Source organism: Scyliorhinus canicula, chromosome 8 (assembly GCF_902713615.1).
Source record: "Scyliorhinus canicula chromosome 8, sScyCan1.1, whole genome shotgun sequence".
NCBI classification, from domain to species: Eukaryota; Metazoa; Chordata; class Chondrichthyes; order Carcharhiniformes; family Scyliorhinidae; genus Scyliorhinus; species Scyliorhinus canicula.
The window spans coordinates 131,636,149-131,657,288 of record NC_052153.1 but is presented as its reverse complement, the minus strand read 5'-3'; the positions used below and the strand labels follow the sequence as shown (position 1 = coordinate 131,657,288).

The following is a 21,140-nucleotide window of genomic DNA, read 5'->3' as shown; positions in this document are numbered from 1 at the left end:
AGAAAAATGTCTCTCTGGAGCTGATGCCCCTGCAAAAAGGCAGCTTTTATATCTATAGATTTGCATTCCCATGCCTTTGTGGCTAATAGAACCAAGAAGATCTTTAAAATAACCTTTCCTGCTGTAGGTGAATCTACCCTTAAGTCCTGATCTTCTAAATTTTCTTCAAATCCCCTTGCCACAAGCCTGGCCTTTGCCTTATAAGTTCCATCTGGAAGAACCTTTTCTGTACAAATCCATCTGTGGGATAGAGCTTTTTGTCCCCTATCCGGTACTTCCGTGTATACCCCAAATTCACTCCAACTATGGAATTCTTGCTGTTTAGCATCTTTGATACCTTTTTCATCTAATTTATTTGAAGCCACCAAAATCTCACGTGCATGTGGGCTTCTACTTCTATTAGTATTCGTAGTCTTATTCCTGTTCCGAGATCTTGATAAACTACGTTCCCTCTCCCGCCTGGTATCTCGTTCTGTACTGCTACTGCTTGATCTTTCTCTTCTGTAGCGGGATGTCCTTTCAATAGTTCTCGACCTTTTCCTGCGAACCTGTTCACTATCTGATGTACTATCTGAACTGGCACTGCGTTTCTGTGCCCTCCATTTTTGAACTTCCTTTTCCCAATACATTGTCTTAACTTCCTCCCCTGAATGCTGTACATTCAACCAATGTTTATACTTTCCAGTGGCCTTCCCTGCTCTACTAATAACAGTTGCATCCTTCCATTGACTAGACCCTTCAGGCAAGTATGTCACTTTTGTACCAACCTTTGGCAGTTGCCCTTTCGGAAAAATGGCCTGTTCTAATTTATCAGAAGTGTTGTGTTCCTCTACAGAAACCCTGTCTATATCAGTTAACTGGTCCTCATAGTTCTGTAACACATGCGTACCAGATGACTCGGTTTCCTTGTCATGTCTGTCTGCTCTGTCTAAATTTGAAAATTTGTAATCGGTACCCATTATCCTTGATGAATGTACCCTAACAGTTTGATTACCATGTTGCAAAATAATTGTTTTGCCATCCATGCCTATGATCTTCCCTGGGCCTTTCCATTCATTAGAATTGTCTCTCTTATAGTATACCATATCTCCTTGCTGAAAACCGGCATCTGATGGCCGTACATTATGTCTTAAAGCTCTATGAATTCTTTCAGAGACTTCTGCTTCCAAAAAAGCTTTTCTACTGCTATGTAACGCCTTTAAATGTTCAGCAAAACCTGAGCTAATTGTAGTCCCCTCCCAAGCTGGAGGCTGGTCATCCAAAATGGATGGAATTTTAGGATTTCTACCAAACACTAATTAATAAGGACTATAGCCCCCAACCATCTGCAATGAATTCTTTGCATGTACCGCCCATGCTAAATCTGAATTTAGCGTGCAGTTTGGTCGATCTCCCAAAATTTTCCGAAGCATGTCAACGATAATAGCATGATTTCTTTCGCAGCAGGGTAGCATGGTGGTTAGCATAAATGCTTCACAGCTCCAGGGTCCCAGGTTCGATTCCTAGCTAGGTCACTGTCTGTGTGGAGTCTGCACGTCCTCCCCCTGTGTGCGTGGGTTTCCTCCGGGTGCTCCGGTTTCCTCCCACAGTCCAAAGATGTGCGGGTTAGGTGAATTAGCCATGCTAAATTGCCCGTGTGTCCTAATAAAAGTAAGGTTAAGGGGGGGGTTGTTGGGTTACGGGTATAAGGTGGATACGTGGGTTTGAGTAGGGTGATCATGGCTCGGCACAACATTGAGGGCCAAAGGGCCTGTTCTGTGCTGTTCTATGTTCTATGTTCTAGATACCATCACTAAATGGGCTTTCTGCAGCCGTGTTCATAACTCTGATATTCATGTTTTCACACATTTCCCTAAACTCATCATGAGCAAATTCTCCCCCATTGTCCGTAAGGAATTTTGCTGGTGGACCCATTCCTGTCCCGATCCATTTTTCCACAATTTGATCTAGAATTACTCTCTTTTCTTTACTTCATACAATCGTTGATTGACTAAATCTGGTTGCTAAATCTACAAATTAAATATATTATTTGCTTTATCCCAGATCTTAAGGTCCATGGCCACAATGTCATTAAAATCCCTGGCCAAAGGTAGGGTTACTATCGGTCGTGCTGGTGTCCTTCTGTACTTCCTGCAAACTTCACAGCGATCACTAACCTGTTCTATCAGTTTAGTATAGTCGTCATCCCTTACTAAATCCCTTACCTTTAATAAATTTTTCAGCCTCCGAGATGACGGATGTGCAAATTGCCTATGCAGTTTTACTACAACAAGCTTTTTATCAGCTAAAGTCCCATTTCCAACTGCCATTAACACATCCTTAACCACTCTACCTGAAATATTATTTGTCAGTAATGGAATTCAAGTGTCCCGACTGTGTAAATTGTAAGTCCACTGTCTTTCCAAAAGCTGTTGCCTTATCCTGTTCCATATCCAGCTTCATGTGTGCTTTCTTCATCGACAGTCTGCTCAGAAGCAAAGGTATCTCACTTGATACAACATCCGTGCTAATGAAATGATTCACTCCAGCCATAGTGCAAGGGATCACCACTCTTTTCAGCGACTTCAGAGTATTATCATCCCCAAACCTGAAACTTGTGGAACTTTTAAATTCCTTAACCTTGTTACGATTTTCAGCATCCAAGGAGTCCAGATAACATTTTAACCAGTCAATACCACACACAGTAGATGTGCAGCCACTGTCCAATACAGCACAGTTGAAGGATTCTGCAACCAACACCCTCATTACCGGCATAAAACAGCTTGTTAATAGGACAATGCCTTCTTTCTGGTCACTATATTTTTCCTCTTCTGACTCTTCCGTGTCGTGTGTCGCTTCAAATACTCTATCATAACGAGTTGGACAGTTGAAAGCATAATGGTATTGAGAGTCACATCGAAAACATCGATTTATCATGCCCCGGCCATTTCTGGGGTTCATCCTCCTATTGTAGGTTCTAACCAAGTTTCTGTCTTCATAATTTCCTTGTCTCGGTCTCCTTTTATAGTCTTGAGGCCTGTTCGTATCCATGCGATTTCGCCATCCTGTTAGTAGTGTATCTTCCATATTCTGCCTTATTGCCTATTTGGCTCATCAGAGCCATTGGAATCGAATGTTTCTCCAGAATTTTTTTTAAAGCTTTTGTCATCTGTTCGAATAAGGTATCTTTATCCGAAAACTGAACTGTCAAAACCAGGAGTCTATCCATGTTGCTCACTCTAGCACAGTCAAGTAATTTAAAAGCCTACACAGACTGTGGAAATTCCAGGCTGTGTTTCTGCAGCCTTTTATATAGTCTGCCAAATTCCATTATATAGTCTTCCATGGATAAATCCTCCATTTTCCGGAACTTATCAAAATCCGACCATGCTTCATACGCACTTAACAAGTCATCTGTCTTATAAATCTTATCCATATAATGTAATAAAGTCGCCAGACCTTCTTCTGAGTCTAACTCTTCCAATTCCAGCTCAGAAAGCACTTTGTTTCGGATTTTACTGCCATATGGTAAAGAAAGAGCCAATGCCATACCTTGTTTTCTCTTTCCCAAAGCAGTCACCTTAGTCCACATAACTACTGGACTTCTCCATTGGTCGTATGATTCCCTTTCAGAAAATAAGGGAGGATAGTTATATGCAGCCATCTTTGTCCTGCGTTCAGCCATATATCCCTTTTTTTTTACTCCTTGGTTTCATCTGGAAAAATTGTATCTTTCAACCCTTCACATTTACACAGCAACCATCCTCTGCTACCATTGTTAGACGTATTAGATGCTGTGGTATGAAGAGGCAAAAGTTCTGCTCCTTTTTCACCAACACACTTTTATTTGTTCAAACTGACTCTGCACAGAACTCTACACATCACCAGACCCAGAGGCCATCTGAAGCCCCTTTACATATCAGTGTCTATCATTGAACACTTAACATAAATGAGACAACTAATTGCAATGTCTCTTAACCCATTACTTAACACTAAGTGTGGCCATGGATGAAGAGGGGGGGGCATCTTGAATGGGCACGATTTAGAGTAGTATTACAAGAGGCAGAGTCAGAGGGAGACAATGGCGTATGATTGAGGGAAATGGGGGCATAAGCCTCTGGTAAGAATGGTAACATGGAACGGTTGGGGGCTAACTGGGCTGAGTAAGAGATCCCAGGTCTTTGCACACTTGAGGAGTTTGAAGGCGTACGTGATCATCTTACAGGAGATGCACCTCCGAGTGAAGGACCAGGTTAGGCTAAGGAAGGGATGGGCGAAAACAGGTATTCAAAGGGAGGTTTGATTCAAAGTCAGAGGAGGTGGTCATTTTGCTAAATAAGAGAATGGGGTTTGTGGGAGCTAAGGAAGTACCGGACCCTGCGGGGAGATACATAATAGTGAGTGGGGTATTGGAAGGGATGCCGGTGGTGTTAGTTAATATATATGCGGTGAATTGGGATGACTCCTCAACGATTCTCCCTCGGACTGATCTGCTGCCTGTAAGAACACTATTCACGATGCCCTATGCTGCTCTTGCTCATGTATTTACTTTGTTTGGCCCTTGTTCCGCACTGTAACCAATCTCTATTTGTCGATTTACTTTGTCGACTATTCTTTTTGTCTACTGTGTACGTAGTATGTATGTTCCCTTGGCTGCAGAAAATGCTTTTCATTGTACTTCGGTACATGTGACAATAAATCAATCCAATCAATCAATCCAAGCATACCTTTGCGTCACTCCACTGCACTGTCCTTCTTTTGCATAATGTGGAGATGCCAGCATTGGACTGGGGTGAGCACAGTAAGAAGTCTTACAACACCTGGTTAAAGTCCAACAGGTTTGTTTTGAACCACTAGCTTTCAGAGCGCTCCTTCATCGGGTGAGTCCTTTTCTCCTGATGAAGGAGCTGTGCTCCGAAAGCTAGGGGTTCAAAACAAACCTGTTGCTCCTTTTACATAGATTTTCTTCAAAGGCTGGAAACAACACCATATCCCTTATATTGAGCTCTCATAGCTTCACTCAATCATGGTGCTCGTGATTGTATGATAATTATGAAGTGTGCAAGATTATTGCTGTGTTGCTTTGTTTTATAAGGCAATTGTAGCTTGGAATGTAACTTTAAATGTAGGGAAGATGAAGGGGATCTGTGCTGGAGTCTACTTCATGGTAAGATTGGGGGCTCAGACTGTTTTATTGAGAGCAAGGTGGACTTGCACTTGGAGAAAATGACAGCAGTTTCTAAGTCTACATTGAATTCACGTTGAGTCTCCCAGAGTGCTAACAATAGGTATCGAGTTGCGAATAGTTGTGCTGTAAACTATGTTATGATCACCAGACATAGCTTAAAGTTGAGACCTGGGGTCATGAACTCCAAGGCCTGACAGACCCCAGGGTTTCCATGCATGCGCAGACCAGGAAGCACTAAGACTGGCTAGGGCGCAGAATGTACCCTGAGTAGGGGCTTCAATGCCCATCAGTCTACTCCTGATTATCAGTAAAGTGATGGAAGGGGTCATTAATCGTACTATCAAGTGACACTTGCTCTGCAATAACTTTCTAACTGACGCTCAGTTTGGGCTCCACCAGGGCCACTCAGCTCTTCACTTCATTACTGCCTTGGTTCAAACATGAATGAAAGAGTGGAACTCCAGAAGTCAGGAGAGATTCACTATGCTTGACATCAAGGCAGCATTTGACAGCGTGTGGCATCAAGGAGCTCGAGAAAAACTGGAGCCAATGTGAATCGGGGGGGAAATTCTCCACTGATCGGAATCATGCCTAGCCCCAAGGAAGATGGTTGTGGTTACTGGAATCAATCATCGCAGTTCCAGGACATCACAGCATCCTCAGGGTAGTATCCTAGACCGAACGATCTTCAGCTTCTTCGTGAATGACCTTCCTTCCATCATAAGGTCAGAAGTGCGGATGCTAGCTGATAATTGCACAATGTTTATTACCAGTCAAGAATCCTCAGATTTGAAGCAGTTCAAGTCCAAATGCAGCAAAACCTGGACAATATCCAGGCTAGGCCTGATAAGTGGCCAGTAACATTCACACCGTACAAGTGCCAGGTAATGACCAACTTTCACAAGAGGGAATCTAACCATTGTTACTTGATATTCAATGTCATTACCAGCGCTGAAGCCTCCACTATCAATATTGTGGGGGTTACGATTGAATGGAAACAGAACTGGATTAGCCATATAAATTCTGCAGTTGAAGGTGCAGAGAGGGACTAGGAATCATGAGGTATGTAGTTAACTTCCCGATTCCCCCAAAGACTGTCCACTATCTACAAGGTACAAGTCAGGAGTGTGATGGAATACTCCCCAATTTCCTGGATGAGCGCAGCTCCAACACTTAAGAAGCTTGCACAATCCAGGTCAAAGCAGCCCACTTGATTAGCATCCCATCCACAAACATTCACTTCCTCCACCACCATCATAGAATGGTAGCAATGTGTACTGTCTACAAGAAACTCACTAGAGCACCCAAGACAGCACCTTCCAGACCCATGACAAGTACCATCTAGAAGGATAAGGGCAGAAAACACATGGGAACGCCACCATCTGGAAATACCCTCCAAGCCTCTCATCATACTGACTTAGTGACCAGGTAATGACCAGTATCGCTGTTCCTTCACTGTTGCTGGGTCAAAATGCTGGAACTCCCTCTCTAACAGCACTGTGGGTGTACCTACACCACATTTTTTTATTAATTCAAGGAATTTGGATTATCACTGTCAAGGCTAGTATTTATTGCCCCACCCTAATTGTTGTTGAGAAGGTGCCTTCTGGAACCGCTACAGTCAATGTGGTAAAGGCACACACACAGTGCTGTTAGGTCATTGATGAAGCAGCTGCAGATGGTTGTGCTATCAAGTGACACTTGCTCACTGATGCTCAGTTTGGGTGGACACTAACTTGAGAAATTCCCGTAGGGATATCCTGGAGCTGAGATGACCGAATTCCAGCAACAACCATCTTCCTTTGTGCTTGGTATGATTCCAACCAACGGAGAATTTTCCACGATTCCCATTTACTCCAGTTTTTCTAGAGGTCCTTGATGTAGCCCTTGATGTCAAGGGTAGTCATTCTCATCTCACCTCCTGATTTCAAATTTTTTGTCCATATTTGCACAAAGGTTAAAAAGAGGTCAGGAGCCGAGTGTCCCTTGGCGGAACCCAAACTGAGCATCAGTGAGCAAGTGCCACTTGATAGCACTGTTAATGAAGTGGTTCAAATGGTATCTCACCGTCACCTTCTCAAGGGCAATTAGGGTTGGCCACAAAATGCTGCTCTAGCCAGGGATGCCCACAGCCCAGGAATGAATTAAGAAAAACTCTTTGCAATATGTTATGCCACAGCAGATCTTAATTGCTCAGTGAACCAAATCCCAGAGAGAAACTTGGCTTACGGTGCCACAACTTTTTTTTGTATTTTAAAAACAAGAATAAAGCGTACTAATCTCAGCAGCATGAAATCCAGTAACTCTTTTGGGATTAAAAAAAAAATTAAAAGTGAAAGGTTGATTAACAAGAAGAAAATTAAATCTAAGCATACAAAATTACATGATGTGGACATGCCAGTGTTGGACTGGGGTGAGCACAGCAAGAAGTCTTGCAACACCAGGTTAAAGCACTGCTCCTTCCTCAGATGAATCACCTGAGGAAAGAGCAGTGCTCCAAAAGCTAGTGATTTGAAACAAACGTGTTGGGCTTTAACCTGGTGTTGCAAGACTTCTTACTGCACAAAATTAAAGTTATACGCTTAAAACTAATCTTATAAATCTTCTCCCTCAAACACACCTTACTTGATCCGACCCACAAGTAAATGACACCCAGGCAACTCTCTATTATAGATGTTTTACTACAAAATTCCAGTAATTTTACCCCAGCGCAAAGCTGCTGTTGCTTTAATAAGGCATACCCCATGACCTCTCAAATTCACTTCCACTCTGCTGTGTTGAAGATTGCGGAACAAGACTGCAATTCTGTGGAGAGTATTATGTGTGATAAGTGAAAAGCAACCGCTTATCTCTATGGTTTAAAGATCAAGTTGCCTTTGCAAGAAAGTTGACTTTAATCAATAGCAGTTTTACTCATTTTGTCAAGTAAAATGTTTTAAAAGTGAAACCATGACATGTTATTCTGTCAGTTGCCAGCTTGAAGTTATGAAAGTCATTGTTTTCGAAGGAGATCACTACATCAGGAGACCTGTCATGAAGGTGCAGGGTTGCAATTACCTTGCCAGTTTGCAGGTCACTGAAAGTGTGCAGTATTGTATCCAGTTCCTCCTCACAATGCTGCAAGGATGCACTTCCTCTGGTGGGCAACCCCACCAGACCTGCTTGATCTGGCTGCCTAACCTTATCCTGGTTGTCTCTCATTTTAGTCCTATTCAGGTATAGTGAGCACCAGATCGGTTTGTCAATCCAGTATGAATTACTTTTGCCTAGTTTTCAGTGCAAGTACTCAGAAATTGTGGTTCAGAATGGAACGTCGTGATGCCACCACCTTCAAAAGAACCTCAAGAGAACCACTCTTGAATGTGTGCCTGTCCTTCTGTTCTGCCCTTCTCCTTCTGCGCTGAAATCATTCTCTAACCATTTCCCACTAAACCAGCAACCATAATGGCTGCCGTTGCACGTTTACAAGCTATTTTTACATCACTTCCACCTCACTACTCTCCTGTGTATTCTGTGCCACCCTTAACTGGACGGTGATAATACAGCCTGGCCACTACTTAAGTCTGCTTATTGAAAATCATGTTGGGCGTCAGGCTCAGACATGACATGGTATTGAACAAAAATTCAGCCTATTGAGTTTTCCCCACCACTCTTAGTTTAGGAGGCTATTTAGTTTTGCTTCCAGGGTTTCTTCGATTTCTCCATTGGGTATGAATGTGATCTGCGGTCCCAAAAAGTTGACTTTTGTGCTTGAGGAATTTAATGTAATATTCATCTGATGAGTCAAAAGTGTTTGCAACAAATCCCATGGCGATTTCCTTTACGTAATCTTGAGTATGTTTCCTCGCTTTCACTTTGATTACAAAATATTATTTCCAATCATTAATCAACTTATATTTTGTATCAAAGAAAAATACTGCCGCTTTTCAAAAAAGAAACTCGGCTGTATTATTACTGAATTGCCACCAGGATTAGTACTAATGCCCGGAAAAGGAAAAATATAAAACCTTATGAATTCTGTGGACGTTAATGAATATGGTAGAAAGAAACAGAGATTGATTGATTGATTTTACTGAAGATACATATAAAGTATTTGTTTCCTTTTAAACACCATCCAGTATGTACTATAGTTTGTATGAATTAAGAATGCAATGTGGATCATAAAATGTCAACTAACTATAAACTAAAATTAAAGTACAATCAGCAACAATTTCCAGTAAAATGGAGAGAGAATTCCAAAGACACAAAAGCACATTTCTATTAAATTAATGTAAAATAACAAAAAGAAAGCTTTGGGCACATGATATATCAAAGAAAGATATTTTTAAATTTTACGTATTTTTAATTTTCCTTAATTAAAGCTTGAATTCGTAACCTAAAATTTTGAAAAACAGAGCATAAATCCATTTGTTTGCTAACAGTTTGCTGCCAAATCGTGCTTTTATGATCAGATTTATGAAATAGTTTGGTTGCACAAATCACACAAGCATTTATTTCTTGGAGAAATGCCACATGAGTATGTATAATAAAATAATGTATAAACTGAACATGACAGTCAGTTCTGAAAATAAAGTATTACCTGTTTGCTAGCAGTGCCCTGAAGGTGAATTGACTCAGTCCTAGATTACTATGCAGCACTTTTGACCAATCCCAATTCCACTCGGTTATAGCTGACTGTTGATAAATGAAAATCAGGCATTGTTAGCTATTAATCAGAGATAATATGGTCAGTAAATTACAGCTCCAGCTGTGATGGACTAAACAGAGAGGATGAGGTCTTAAACAAGGGTTGAGACAGAAGATATCAATCATAAAGAGGGAAAAGGCTTTTATTCCAATAAGATGACAATTCATTTATGAATTGATTTGGGTATGTACTCATTAGTTATAAAAAGCTAAATCAATTTTGTTGTTGCTGTTCATTCAGGCCACAATGTTATTTTTCCCACCTATTTTTACAGGTAGTCCTGTATGAGCTTTTTAAAAATTATTTATGCAAGGAAGTCTGTGAGTAAGATGAACAAAAATAAGTAAAACCTTTCAGAAAGGTTGAGCTCAACAGTAAAAACTATGTGAAAATCAACTGAACTGAGTCCAGACGGGATCTATTACTCCAAAATAAAATGTGAAATTCAGAATTTGTGCTACGGTGTTGGAGTTGTTTGGACATAGCACTCTATGGGAATGTATGACTAATACATTTTTACCCTATTACATTTTGAATCAAAATCTGCAATCACAAGAACTGAATGTTAAAAACTGGGGTCCTAAAATTGTTGACGCTGCTTTAGGTGGTTGGGGAGACTGTTGGGTTGGACCGGAAGGGGGTCATGTCAGACCATGGGGAGTGGTTGGATCGTACCAGGAGGGCACGTCGGGTGAGACCGGTGTGATGAATGTGGGTATTTCAGATACATATTGAATTAAATGTATTTGGTGCAGAAATGGTTAAATGCCTGCTTTTGTGTGTGCATATATCTGCTGCAGTAATGTTCTTAAAACACATGGTTTAAAAAATAGGCAGACACTGTGGCTACAGAAGAGATAATTGAGGCATTGTAAAAACAAAGCCAACCTTATTTCAAACCATGCTGATATGTAAAAGGACAAGCCTAATAGATTTTTGTTATGATTTCCAGGGAGTAGATTAGTAATTAGAGACAATGGGCGGGATTTTCCATTGCCCAATGCCGAAACTGGGAAGGGCGATCAAGCTGAGAATGACTCCCGATGCCGAAATCGCGGCAGGCGCCGATTTGACGCCGGGTCGTGATGGTCCACCCCCTCCAAATTGGCGTCATTGAGCCGCATGCAGCGCGCAGCTGCAACCCAGTTGGAATGTCATTAGCGGGCTCACCCGTGATATTCAACCTCCGATGGGCCGAGTTCCCGACAGCGCGGGCCATGTATGGTCTCAGCGGTCGTAAGCTTGGCGTGGCGGTTGCGGAGAAAGGTAGAGGGCGTGCGGACCGCTACATGTCCAATGTCCAGCACCGCCACACTCAGCCAAGGTCCATGCCACTGGTCGGGGAGCATCTGCCAGGGCTTAGGAGAAGGGTGGGGGGTGGCCAGGAGGTGGGCTGTGGGTCGGGATGGGCGGGTACGTGCTCCAGCACAGCCGTCTTTTCCGGTGCGATCGGTTCATGTGTGGGGGGTGTAGGTGTACGCGCGGCTGCAGCTTGACTGCCCTGCACATGTGCAGCACAGACCCAGCTGTTCTCCACCGTTTTCCGTGCGTTCCATAGACCATACAGTGAAGAAGGAGGCCATTCGGCCCATCGAGTCTACACTGGCCCTAGTCCTCATTTCCACCCTACCCCCGTAACCCAATAACCCCTCCTAAACTTTTTGGTTACTAAGGGCAACTTATCATGGCCAAGCCACCTAACCTGCACCATTTTGGACTGTGGGAGGAAACCGGAGCACCCGGAGGAAACCCACGCCGACACGGAGAGAACATGCAGACTCTGCACAGACAGTGACCCAGCGGGGAATCAAACGTGGGACCTTGACGCTGTGAAGCCACAGTACCAGCCACGTGTGCTACCGTGCTGTTCCGTAGGTGTTTCTTATACTCAAGTATACAAAAAGGAAATAGTTAAGTATTTTTTTAACATAGGTTTAATTCTATGTTTCAAAATAATATACAAAAGAAGTTGAGTACCAATAGGCATTACCATGGGGTAGCAAGAATGAAGATTAGATTTTCTACTCCATGTACATCCTGTGTGGAGAGACACTGGGAGGAGGAAAACAGAATTTCCTTTACACAGTGGAGAGTAAACTGAGGAGTCTGTTATGTCAAGGTGGTACAATACCTCATTGAAGATAGCTGAAAGGACAGATTTCAGAGATCTATGAACAGATCTGGCAGAGCAGCAGACTTGAGGCAAATGAAGGTATGGCATGAAAAAAAATTGTGTAAATAATAAATTAAAAAAACAATGGGTGAGATTCTCCGGTCTCCGACACCGAAATTGCGTTCGCTGATTGGTTGGAGAGTCCACGTTGGCGGAGAAATCGGTGTGGCGCTGCTTTTCGATGCTTCGCCTCCTCCAAAGTGGAGTACTCTAGGAGTACGCCGCACGGACGGCCTCAGGACGTTACGGGCTAAGTTCCTGTCGACATGGGTCTCTCATGCTATTTTTTGTCAGGAACTCGGTGTGGCGGCTGTGGACTGAGTCCAGTACCGCCACAGTTGGGGGAGAGCCGATCCGTAGGCTTTGGCAGGGGCTGGGGGCACTCGTGGGCTGTGATCCGGGGTTGATGAGCCTAGCCAAAGAGGGACACTATTTGGCAGGCCGGGTCCGTGCATGGCTGGCGCAATGCTGCATGGCGTGGCCTCTGCAGGCCGCCAATGTGCACATGCGCGGCTCAGGACCCGGCAATTCTCCGGCCGTATCAGCAGCTAGAGCCGGGTGCTCTTTGCTGCGTGCCTGCTAGCCCCCCCACCAGACGGGAGATCGGTGGCCATTTTGTGCCATTTATTTGGTTGTAAAAAGCCACCGTTCCCAAGCCGGTGTCAACACTTAGTCTCAGAATCGGACAATCCAGCCCAGTAAGAATAATGCACATTTTAGTTCTACTGCGCTTTTATTATAACATTTACCTGGTTAAAGTTACTGGAACCAATATGGTTAAAAGCATGCAAAGGGTTAAACAGCAAAGGCTGCTGAAAACCATGCAAAGTCAGTTGACAAGGCTTCTGTGGGACCCTTTCCTCATCTGACAAACGTTGAGAATAAATTTGTTCCTTCAACCAATCCTAAAGGTGACAAAAGAGAAAATATTAATGTTGAATAAAAAGAAATGGAACAAATTTTAATCCGAAACAAATCTATCTAAAGTTTAATGCTTTTCAAAGATTTTTTTAAAAATCAGTAAATGACATATTCAATATAACTTTATCAGCATTCTAGTATTACTATTGCCAAGAAGTGCACAATGCAAGCTCCACAATCTTGGCAGAACAGAAAGGGAGAGGGGAGCCCATTCCGTGATTCATCATGGTCACCCACTGATTCATTGTGCCCACCCTTCGATCAATATTACCACCCCCTATGATTCATCGTTCCCACCCCACAATCAATTTTACCACCACCTATGATTCATCGTGCCCACCCCATTGTCGATCTTACCCACCCCTATGATTTTTGGATTTGTTTATTGTCTTGTGTACCAAGGTAGTGTGAAAAGTATTGTTTTGCATGCAGCTCAGACAGATCATTCTGTACATGAAAAGAAAATACATAATAGGGCAAACATAAAATACACAATGTAAATACATAGACACAGGCATTGGGGGGGTGAAGCATACAGGAGGACTACTCGGTCGAGAAGATGTGTGAAGAGATCAGATCAGTCCAGAAGAGGATTGTTTAGGAATCTGCTAACTGCGGGTAAGAAGCTGTTTTTGAATCTGTTAGTGCATGTTCTCAGACTTTTGTATCTCTTGTCCGATGGAAGAAGTTGGAAGAGTGAGTAAGCCGGGTGGGAGGGATCTTCGATTATGCTGCCCGCTTTCCAAGGCAACGGGAGATATAGACAGAGTCAATGGATGGGAAGCGGGTTTGTGTGATGGACTGGACGGTGCTCATGACTCTCTCTAATTTCTTACGGTCTTGGGCTGAGAGATTGCCATACCAGGCTGTGACGCAGCCAGATAGGATGCTTTGGTCAGAGTTAATGTGGACATGCTGAATTTCCTTAGTTTCCTGAGGAAATATAGGCACTGTTGTGCTTTCTTGGTCATAGTGTCGACGTGGGTGGACCAGGACAGATTTTTGGTGATGTGCACACCTAGGCAATTGAAGCTGTCAACCATCTCCACCTCGGCCTCGTTGATGTAGACAGGGATGTGTACAATACTTTGCTTCCTGAAGTCAATGACCAGCTCTTTATTTTTGCCGACATTGAGAGAGAGATTGTTGTCATTACACCATTCCACTAGGTTCTCTATCTCCCTCCTATATTCTGACTCATCGTTGTTTGAGATCCGACCCATTTATGTCATGTCGTCAGCAAACTTGCAGCTGGAGTTGGAGCCAAATTTTGCCACGCAGTCGTATGTGTATAGGGAGTTAGTAGATTGTTGAGTACACAGCCTTGCAGGGCCCTGGTACTGAGGGCTATCGTGGAGGAGGCGTTGTTTATCCTTGCTGATTGTGGTCTTTGATTCCTCGTGCTCACCCCTGATCAATCTCACCAACCCCCTACGATTCATCATGCCCATCCCATGATCATTCTTACCCACCCCCCTATGATTCATCGTGCCCACTCGCTTTAATTCATAGTGCCCACCCGTATAATTCATGGTGCCCAGCCCGTCATCAATCATGCGCACCCCATATAATTTATCGTGCCCACCCATCACTCATCATGCCCACCCCATGATTCAATAAGCCCAGTCTGTGATCAATTGTGCCCACCCCTACAATTCATGGCCCGCACCCCTTTGAATCATCGTGCTCACCCCGTATGATTCATCATGCCCATCCTGTGAGCAATCACACTCACCATTATGATTCATCGTGCCCATCCCACATGATTCATCGCACCCACCCTTTGATCAGTTGTGCCCATCCCCCGTGATTCATCCTGCCCATCCCGTGATTCATTATGGCCACTCCGTGATGAATCATGCCCACCCTCCTGTGATTCATCCTGCCCATTCCCTGTGGTGCATTGTGCCCACCTCCTGTGATTCATCATGCCAACTCCTGTAATTCAGCATGCCCACCCTGTGATTTATCCTGCACACTCCCCGTGATCCATCGTGCACACCCCCATGGTTCAGTGTGTTCATCCGCCTGTTATTCATTGTGTATTTATTTAGAGCATTTAATGAACTCAGGACATCCCAAAGCACTTTGCAATCCAATCGAGTATTGTTGAAACACTGCAGTCAGTATACACACAGAATGGCCATGGACACAGCAATGTTTTAATGACCAAATAATCTAATTTGGTGCAGTTAGCTATCTTATCATAGAATTCACAGTGCAGAAGGAGGACATTCGGCCCATCGAGTCTGCACCGGCCCTTGGAAAGAGCACCCACCCAAGCCCACACCTCCACCCTATCCATGGTAACCCAGCAACTCCTCCCAACCTTTTTGGACACTAAGGGCAATTTAGCATGGCCAATCCACCTAACCTGCACATCTTGGACTGTGGGAGGAAACCGGAGCACCCGGAGGAAACCCACGTAGACATAGGGAGGATGAGCAGATTCCGCACAGACAGTGACCCAGCCGGGAATCAAACCTAGAACCCTGGAGCTGTGAAGCAACTGTGCTAACCACTATGTTAACGTGCCGCCCCTATTCTACATTGCCGTTGAGGGTTACAAATTGCCCAGGTCACTGGAGAGAAAGCTCCTTGCTCTTTGTTGCATGCTCTTGTGGTGGTCTAAGGAAGAGGTCCAGAGGCATAGGCTAGGGTTTTCTGCTTTGAATCAGGACAGGACTCATGGAGGTAATGATCGCAAAATCTCACGAGAAGCCGAGGCTCAATTCCCAATGATGTGAAAGCAAGAAATAGCGAGGCATCTGAATAGAAATTGTCCCATTGGGCAGACGCAGCATGGGTTCATAAAGGGCAGGTCGTGCCCAACTAATTTAGTGGAATTTTTTGAGGACATTACCAGTGCGGTAGATAACGGGGAGCCAATGGATGTGGTATATCTGGATTTCCAGAAAGCCTTTGACAAGGTGCCACACAAAAGGTTGCTGCATAAGATAAAGATGCATGGCATTAAGGGTAAAGTAGTAGCATGGATAGAGGATTGGTTAATTAATAGAAAGCAAAGAGTGGGGATTAATGGGTGTTTCTCTGGTTGGCAATCAGTAGCTAGTGGTGTCCCTCAGGGATCCGTGTTGGGCCCACAATTGTTCACAATTTACATAGATGATTTGGAGTTGGGGACCAAGGGCAATGTGTCCAAGTTTGCAGATGACACTAAGATGAGTGGTAAAGCGAAAAGTACAGAGGATACTGGAAGTCTGCAGAGGAATTTAGATAGGTTAAGTGAATGGGCTAGGGTCTGGCAGATGGAATACAATGTTGACAAATGTGAGGTTATCCATTTTGGTAGGAATAACAGCAAACGGGATTATTATTTAAACGATAAAATATTAAAGCATGCCGCTGTGCAGAGAGACCTGGGTGTGCTAGTGCATGAGTCACAGAAAGTTGGTTTACAGATGCAACAGATGATTAAGAAGGCAAACGGAATTTTGTCCTTCATTGCTAGAGGGATGGAGTTTAAGACTAGGGAGGTTATGTTGCAATTGTATAAGGTGTTAGTGAGGCCACACCTGGAGTATTGTGTTCAGTTTTGGTCTACTTACTTGAGAAAGGACGTACTGGCACTGGAGGGTGTGCAGAGGAGATTCACTAGGTTAATCCCAGAGCTGAAGGGGTTGGATTACGAGGAGAGGTTGAGTAGACTGGGACTGTACTCGTTGGAATTTAGAAGGATGAGGGGGGATCTTATAGAAACATTTAAAATTACGAAGGGAATAGATAGGATAGATGCGGGAAGGTTGTTTCCACTGGCGGGTGAAAGCAGAACTAGTGGACATAGTCTCAAAATAAGGGGAAGTAGATTTAGGACTGAGTTTAGGAGGAACTTCTTCACCCAAAGGGTTGTGAATCTATGGAATTCCTTGCCCAGTGAAGCAGTTGAGGCTCCTTCATAAAATGTTTTTAAGGTAAAGATAGATAGTTTTTTGAAGAATAAAGGGATTAAGGGTTATGGTGTTCGGGCCGGAAAGTGGAGCTGAGTCCACAAAAGATCAGCCATGATCTCATTGAATGGCGGAGCAGGCTCGAGGGGCCAGATGGCTTGCTCCTGCTCCTAGTTCTTATGAAGCGATTATCTGTTGCCCGTCAATACCAGCCTGCTTTTCCCACTGCCAAATATCGCGGGTGTCATTATCATTTATTTGCATCTCAATATAGAAGGATGAGGAGGTATCTTATTGAAACTCACAGGATGCTGACAGACCTAGATAGAGTGGACATGGAGAGGACGTTTCCCTTGTAGGGAAAACTAGAACCAGTGGGCACAGCCTCAGAATGTGGGTTGAGAGGTGATGTGATTAATGAATAGAGGAAAGAGAAACATTACTCTGCATCAAAAAGTATAGCTTCTGTAGAGATATTTTGAAGCTGTATGTCCACGATAACAACATAAAAAGAATGCAAACTCATCCTCAGAAGAAGAAACAACCATTTGTCTGGCCACTGAAAGCTGAATTTGCCCAAATAAAACAAGTGCATGTTAACTGCAAAAATAGATCTTGCAGAAACTGCCTTCCGATATAAGCAGGAAAGTTTCTATTAAACCAGGTTATGAAAAGCAGTATTGCAGAGCAAATTCTGAAACAGTTCTGAAATATAAATGTACCAAACTCTCTGCCTGGTGATCAGAGATCATGGTTTTTCAGTGTTACAGCGAATCATTACTGGAATGTGCAGTTTCCCCCTCAGTTAACTCTAGTTTCACAGTAGACTGAATCCATGCGAATTGGCAGTCCAGAGTCAAATGGGTTCCCATCTGATTTGTGCATTAAGTTGCTCTTTGCAACTAAACACAAGAGCAGGGAATTCCCTGCAGTAAAGGGTGAAGTTATTTTGGTCCATACTGACTATTGCAGTCTTAAAAATGTGATTTTATTTCATTAGCAGTAAATTTAAAATCCTGTGATGAAGATTTTTTTTAAATAACAGAAATTGCTGAAACAATTGCTGAACATAGGTGCACAATATTTTATTTCCCTTTAAATAAAACAGTTTTTGAAAACAATGTGACAACATTTTATTCAATCAATTATACCAAAACCATATTATATGATTAGCAAAATTACATGTCAGAAATTAGTAAATCAACCTAATTAAATGCTATAGAAAAACTATTAAGATGACATGTTTGAAATATATATATATATATATATATATATATGTGCATAAATATACATAATATATATATTTGATCTATTTTGAACAATATTCAATAAAGAAACAATTTGGTTTTCAACTCTTTTTTTAAATATTCTGATTTTCTACTGAAGCACTAAAAAGGTGTGCTTTCTTGACTAACCCTTAGCTGATAGCAGACGTTGCCTCAGGCCGACATACACCCAATTGCTTGGTAAAAAGTCAGTTTCCCTACCTCATTGAGTTGAATGGTGTGATAAATTTGCCTTAGGTATTCACTACCACCTGGCTGATGGCAGATATCCATGAGTAACATGCTTATTTTCTGCTTAGTCAATTCAGTAAAACTGCTTTTCTCCTGTGCAAAGCGATCTTCATCTGTGAGAAATGTACTGCAACAGCAGGGGGGAAACAATTATTTTGTGCACATTTTAAAAAAGTCACTTTAAATTTCTTCTCTGAAAAATAATTGATTGAACGAATGAGATGAGTTAAAAATATTTGATTAACTAATGAAGTTTTTTGAAAAAAATGTATTTTATTCCAAACATATCCAAAAATACAACACAAATCAATAGCATTCTCAACGCCCCCACAATTCAGTTTGCACAATTGTTCCCCCTTTTCACCCCCTCAACCCCGTGACAATTCCTCAAACATTGCCATGAACAGTAACCACTGTGCCTCAAAGCCCTCTGCTGATCCTCTGAACTCCAAATTGATCTTTTCCTACCAAAGGAAATCATATATGTCCTCCAACCAGGCTGCCACCCCTGGCGGCGTCGCCGACCGCCAATCCAGCAATATACTTCGCTGGGCAATTACACCGGCCCTCTTCCTCTCCTTCAGCACTGGCATTTCCGCCACCCCAAGGATCCGGCTTGACCTCCATCCTAAACCACTCTAAACCCTACCGTCCCACCACCGTCTCACCTTCTGCACATTCGCTGCCCAGTAGTAATGCAGCAGGTTCGGGAGTGCCAGTCCGCCTTTCTGCCTCTGTAGCAGGACCCTCTTTCCCCGCCCATACAAACTCCGAGATCACAGCCGCCAATTTCCAGAAAAAAGCCTCAGGGATAAAGATCTGGAGGGTCTGGAATACAAACAGGACCCTTTGCAGCATATTCATCTTAACCACCAATCCCGCCAATGCTAAAACCCCTCTAACCTCCACCATCAACATTGTCAGATTCCACTTGTGCATCATCGCCCACTCCCCTGTCACCTGGACCCCAAATACCTAAACCTATCCCTGGCTACCCTGAATGGCAACGCCCCCAAGTTGGCTCCCCGAGCCGCTGCATTCACCAGGAACACCTCACTCTTCCCGACGTTAACTTATATCCCAAAAAGGCTCCAAACCACTCCAGTATGTACATAATTCTTCCCATACTCTCCAGTGGGTCCGACACAAACAGCAACAGGTCATCCATGCACAGTGACAGATGCTGTTCCCTACTCCCCCTCACAATCCCCTGCCACTCCTCTGACCCCCTAAGGGCCGTCGCCAAGGACTTCATCGGCAGCACAAACAGCAATGGTAACAGCGGACACCCCTGCCTCATTCCCCTATGCAAACCATAGCTCTGCAAACTCATCTTATTTGTCCGTACTCACCACCGGGGCCGCTGAAAACAGATGCACCCACGCCACAAACATTGGGTCAAACCCAAACCTTCCTATCATCTCGAACAGGTACCTCCACTCCACCCAATCGAAAGCCTTCTCCGAATCCATAGAGACCACTATCTCCGATATTTGCCCCGCCGACGGGGTCATAATCACGTTTAACAGCCTCCTGATGTTAGTGGAGAGCTGCCTGCCCTTTACGAAACTGTTTGGTCCTCAGTGACCACCCCTGGGACACACCCCTTCATCCTCCCAGCTACTAACTTGGCCAACACTTTCACATTCATGTTTAACAGTGAAATGTGCCTATATGACCCACACTCCAGCAGGTCCTTCCCTTTTTTCGGGATTAACATAATCAAAGCTAATATCAATGCCTCCTGCAGGTCCCCCTTTTCCAGCGACTCGCTAAACATTCCCAGCAAATGCGGTGCTAACTTTGTTGCAAACTCCTTATACAATTCCACTGGATAGCCGTCCGGTCATGGGGCCTTCCCGACTTCTTCCCCCTCATGCTATCCATCACCTCCCTCAGCCCTAATGGCTCTTCCAGCACCGGCCTCCTCTCTTCATCCATCCGTGGGAACTCCAGCCCATCCACAATACGTACCATAATCTCCCTCTTCACAGCCCAGCTCGGCCCTATACAGCTTCTCATAAAACTCCCCAAATGCCTCGTTGATCCTCCCCGGCTCTGACACTACCTCCCCCTTCCCTGTCTGCAGCCTGAAAATGTGCCGAGATGTGGCCTGCCTCCATCGCTGGTGGGCCAGCATGTGGCTCGCCTTCTTTCCATTTTCATATTGCACCACCCTCGCTCTCAGCAACTGCCCCACTGCCTTCCCCATCGTCAGCCTGTCGAATTGCCCCTGTAACCTTTTTCTCTCCACCAACCCCTCCCATCGACACTCAGTTCTCCCCCAGTTTATGGTCTCTTATAAAGTCATTGGCCTTTTCTGGCATTTCAAAATCGTCATCCCGACCGTCGAACGTTACCCACAGTTTCGCAGGTACAGTACCCCGAAGCGAATCTGTCTTCGATATAACACCAGCCTGGCCTTGTTAAATCCGGCATGCCTCGCCTTGTTAAATCCGGCATGCCTCTTCGCCAGCTCCGCACCAATATCTTGATAAATCCGGACCCGGTTCTCCTCCCAGTCACAGTTCCGCTTCTCCCTGGTCCATCGCAGGATCTTTTCCTGCTCCACAAACTTGTGGAGCCTCACAATCAGTGCCCGCGGCAGCTCCCTCGCTGTCAGCTTTTGCCTTAGGGACCTGTGCGTCCTGTCCACCTCTGGGGCCTTGTCCAGCAACCTCTCCTCCATCAGCCCCACCAGCATCCTTGAAACATATTTTGTGATGCTTGTACCTTCCACTATTGAGCTGCTATTCAGGTGAGTGAC

General features: G+C 44.0%; 1 protein-coding gene across 4 annotated transcripts in view; it reads right to left on the bottom strand.

The window, feature by feature from the left end:
• Positions 1 to 21,140, bottom strand: part of kiaa0825 (KIAA0825 ortholog) — a 593,054-nt gene that overhangs the window by 282,549 nt on the left and 289,365 nt on the right. For all 4 annotated transcript variants that reach the window (XM_038805261.1, XM_038805263.1, XM_038805262.1 and 1 more), the window contains exons 17-19: positions 18,344 to 18,500; positions 12,777 to 12,932; positions 9,747 to 9,841 (exon numbers count right to left, since the gene is read on the bottom strand). In XM_038805261.1, the coding sequence (XP_038661189.1) occupies positions 9,747 to 9,841; positions 12,777 to 12,932; positions 18,344 to 18,500 (408 nt within the window). The remainder of the gene's footprint in view (positions 1 to 9,746; positions 9,842 to 12,776; positions 12,933 to 18,343; positions 18,501 to 21,140) is intronic.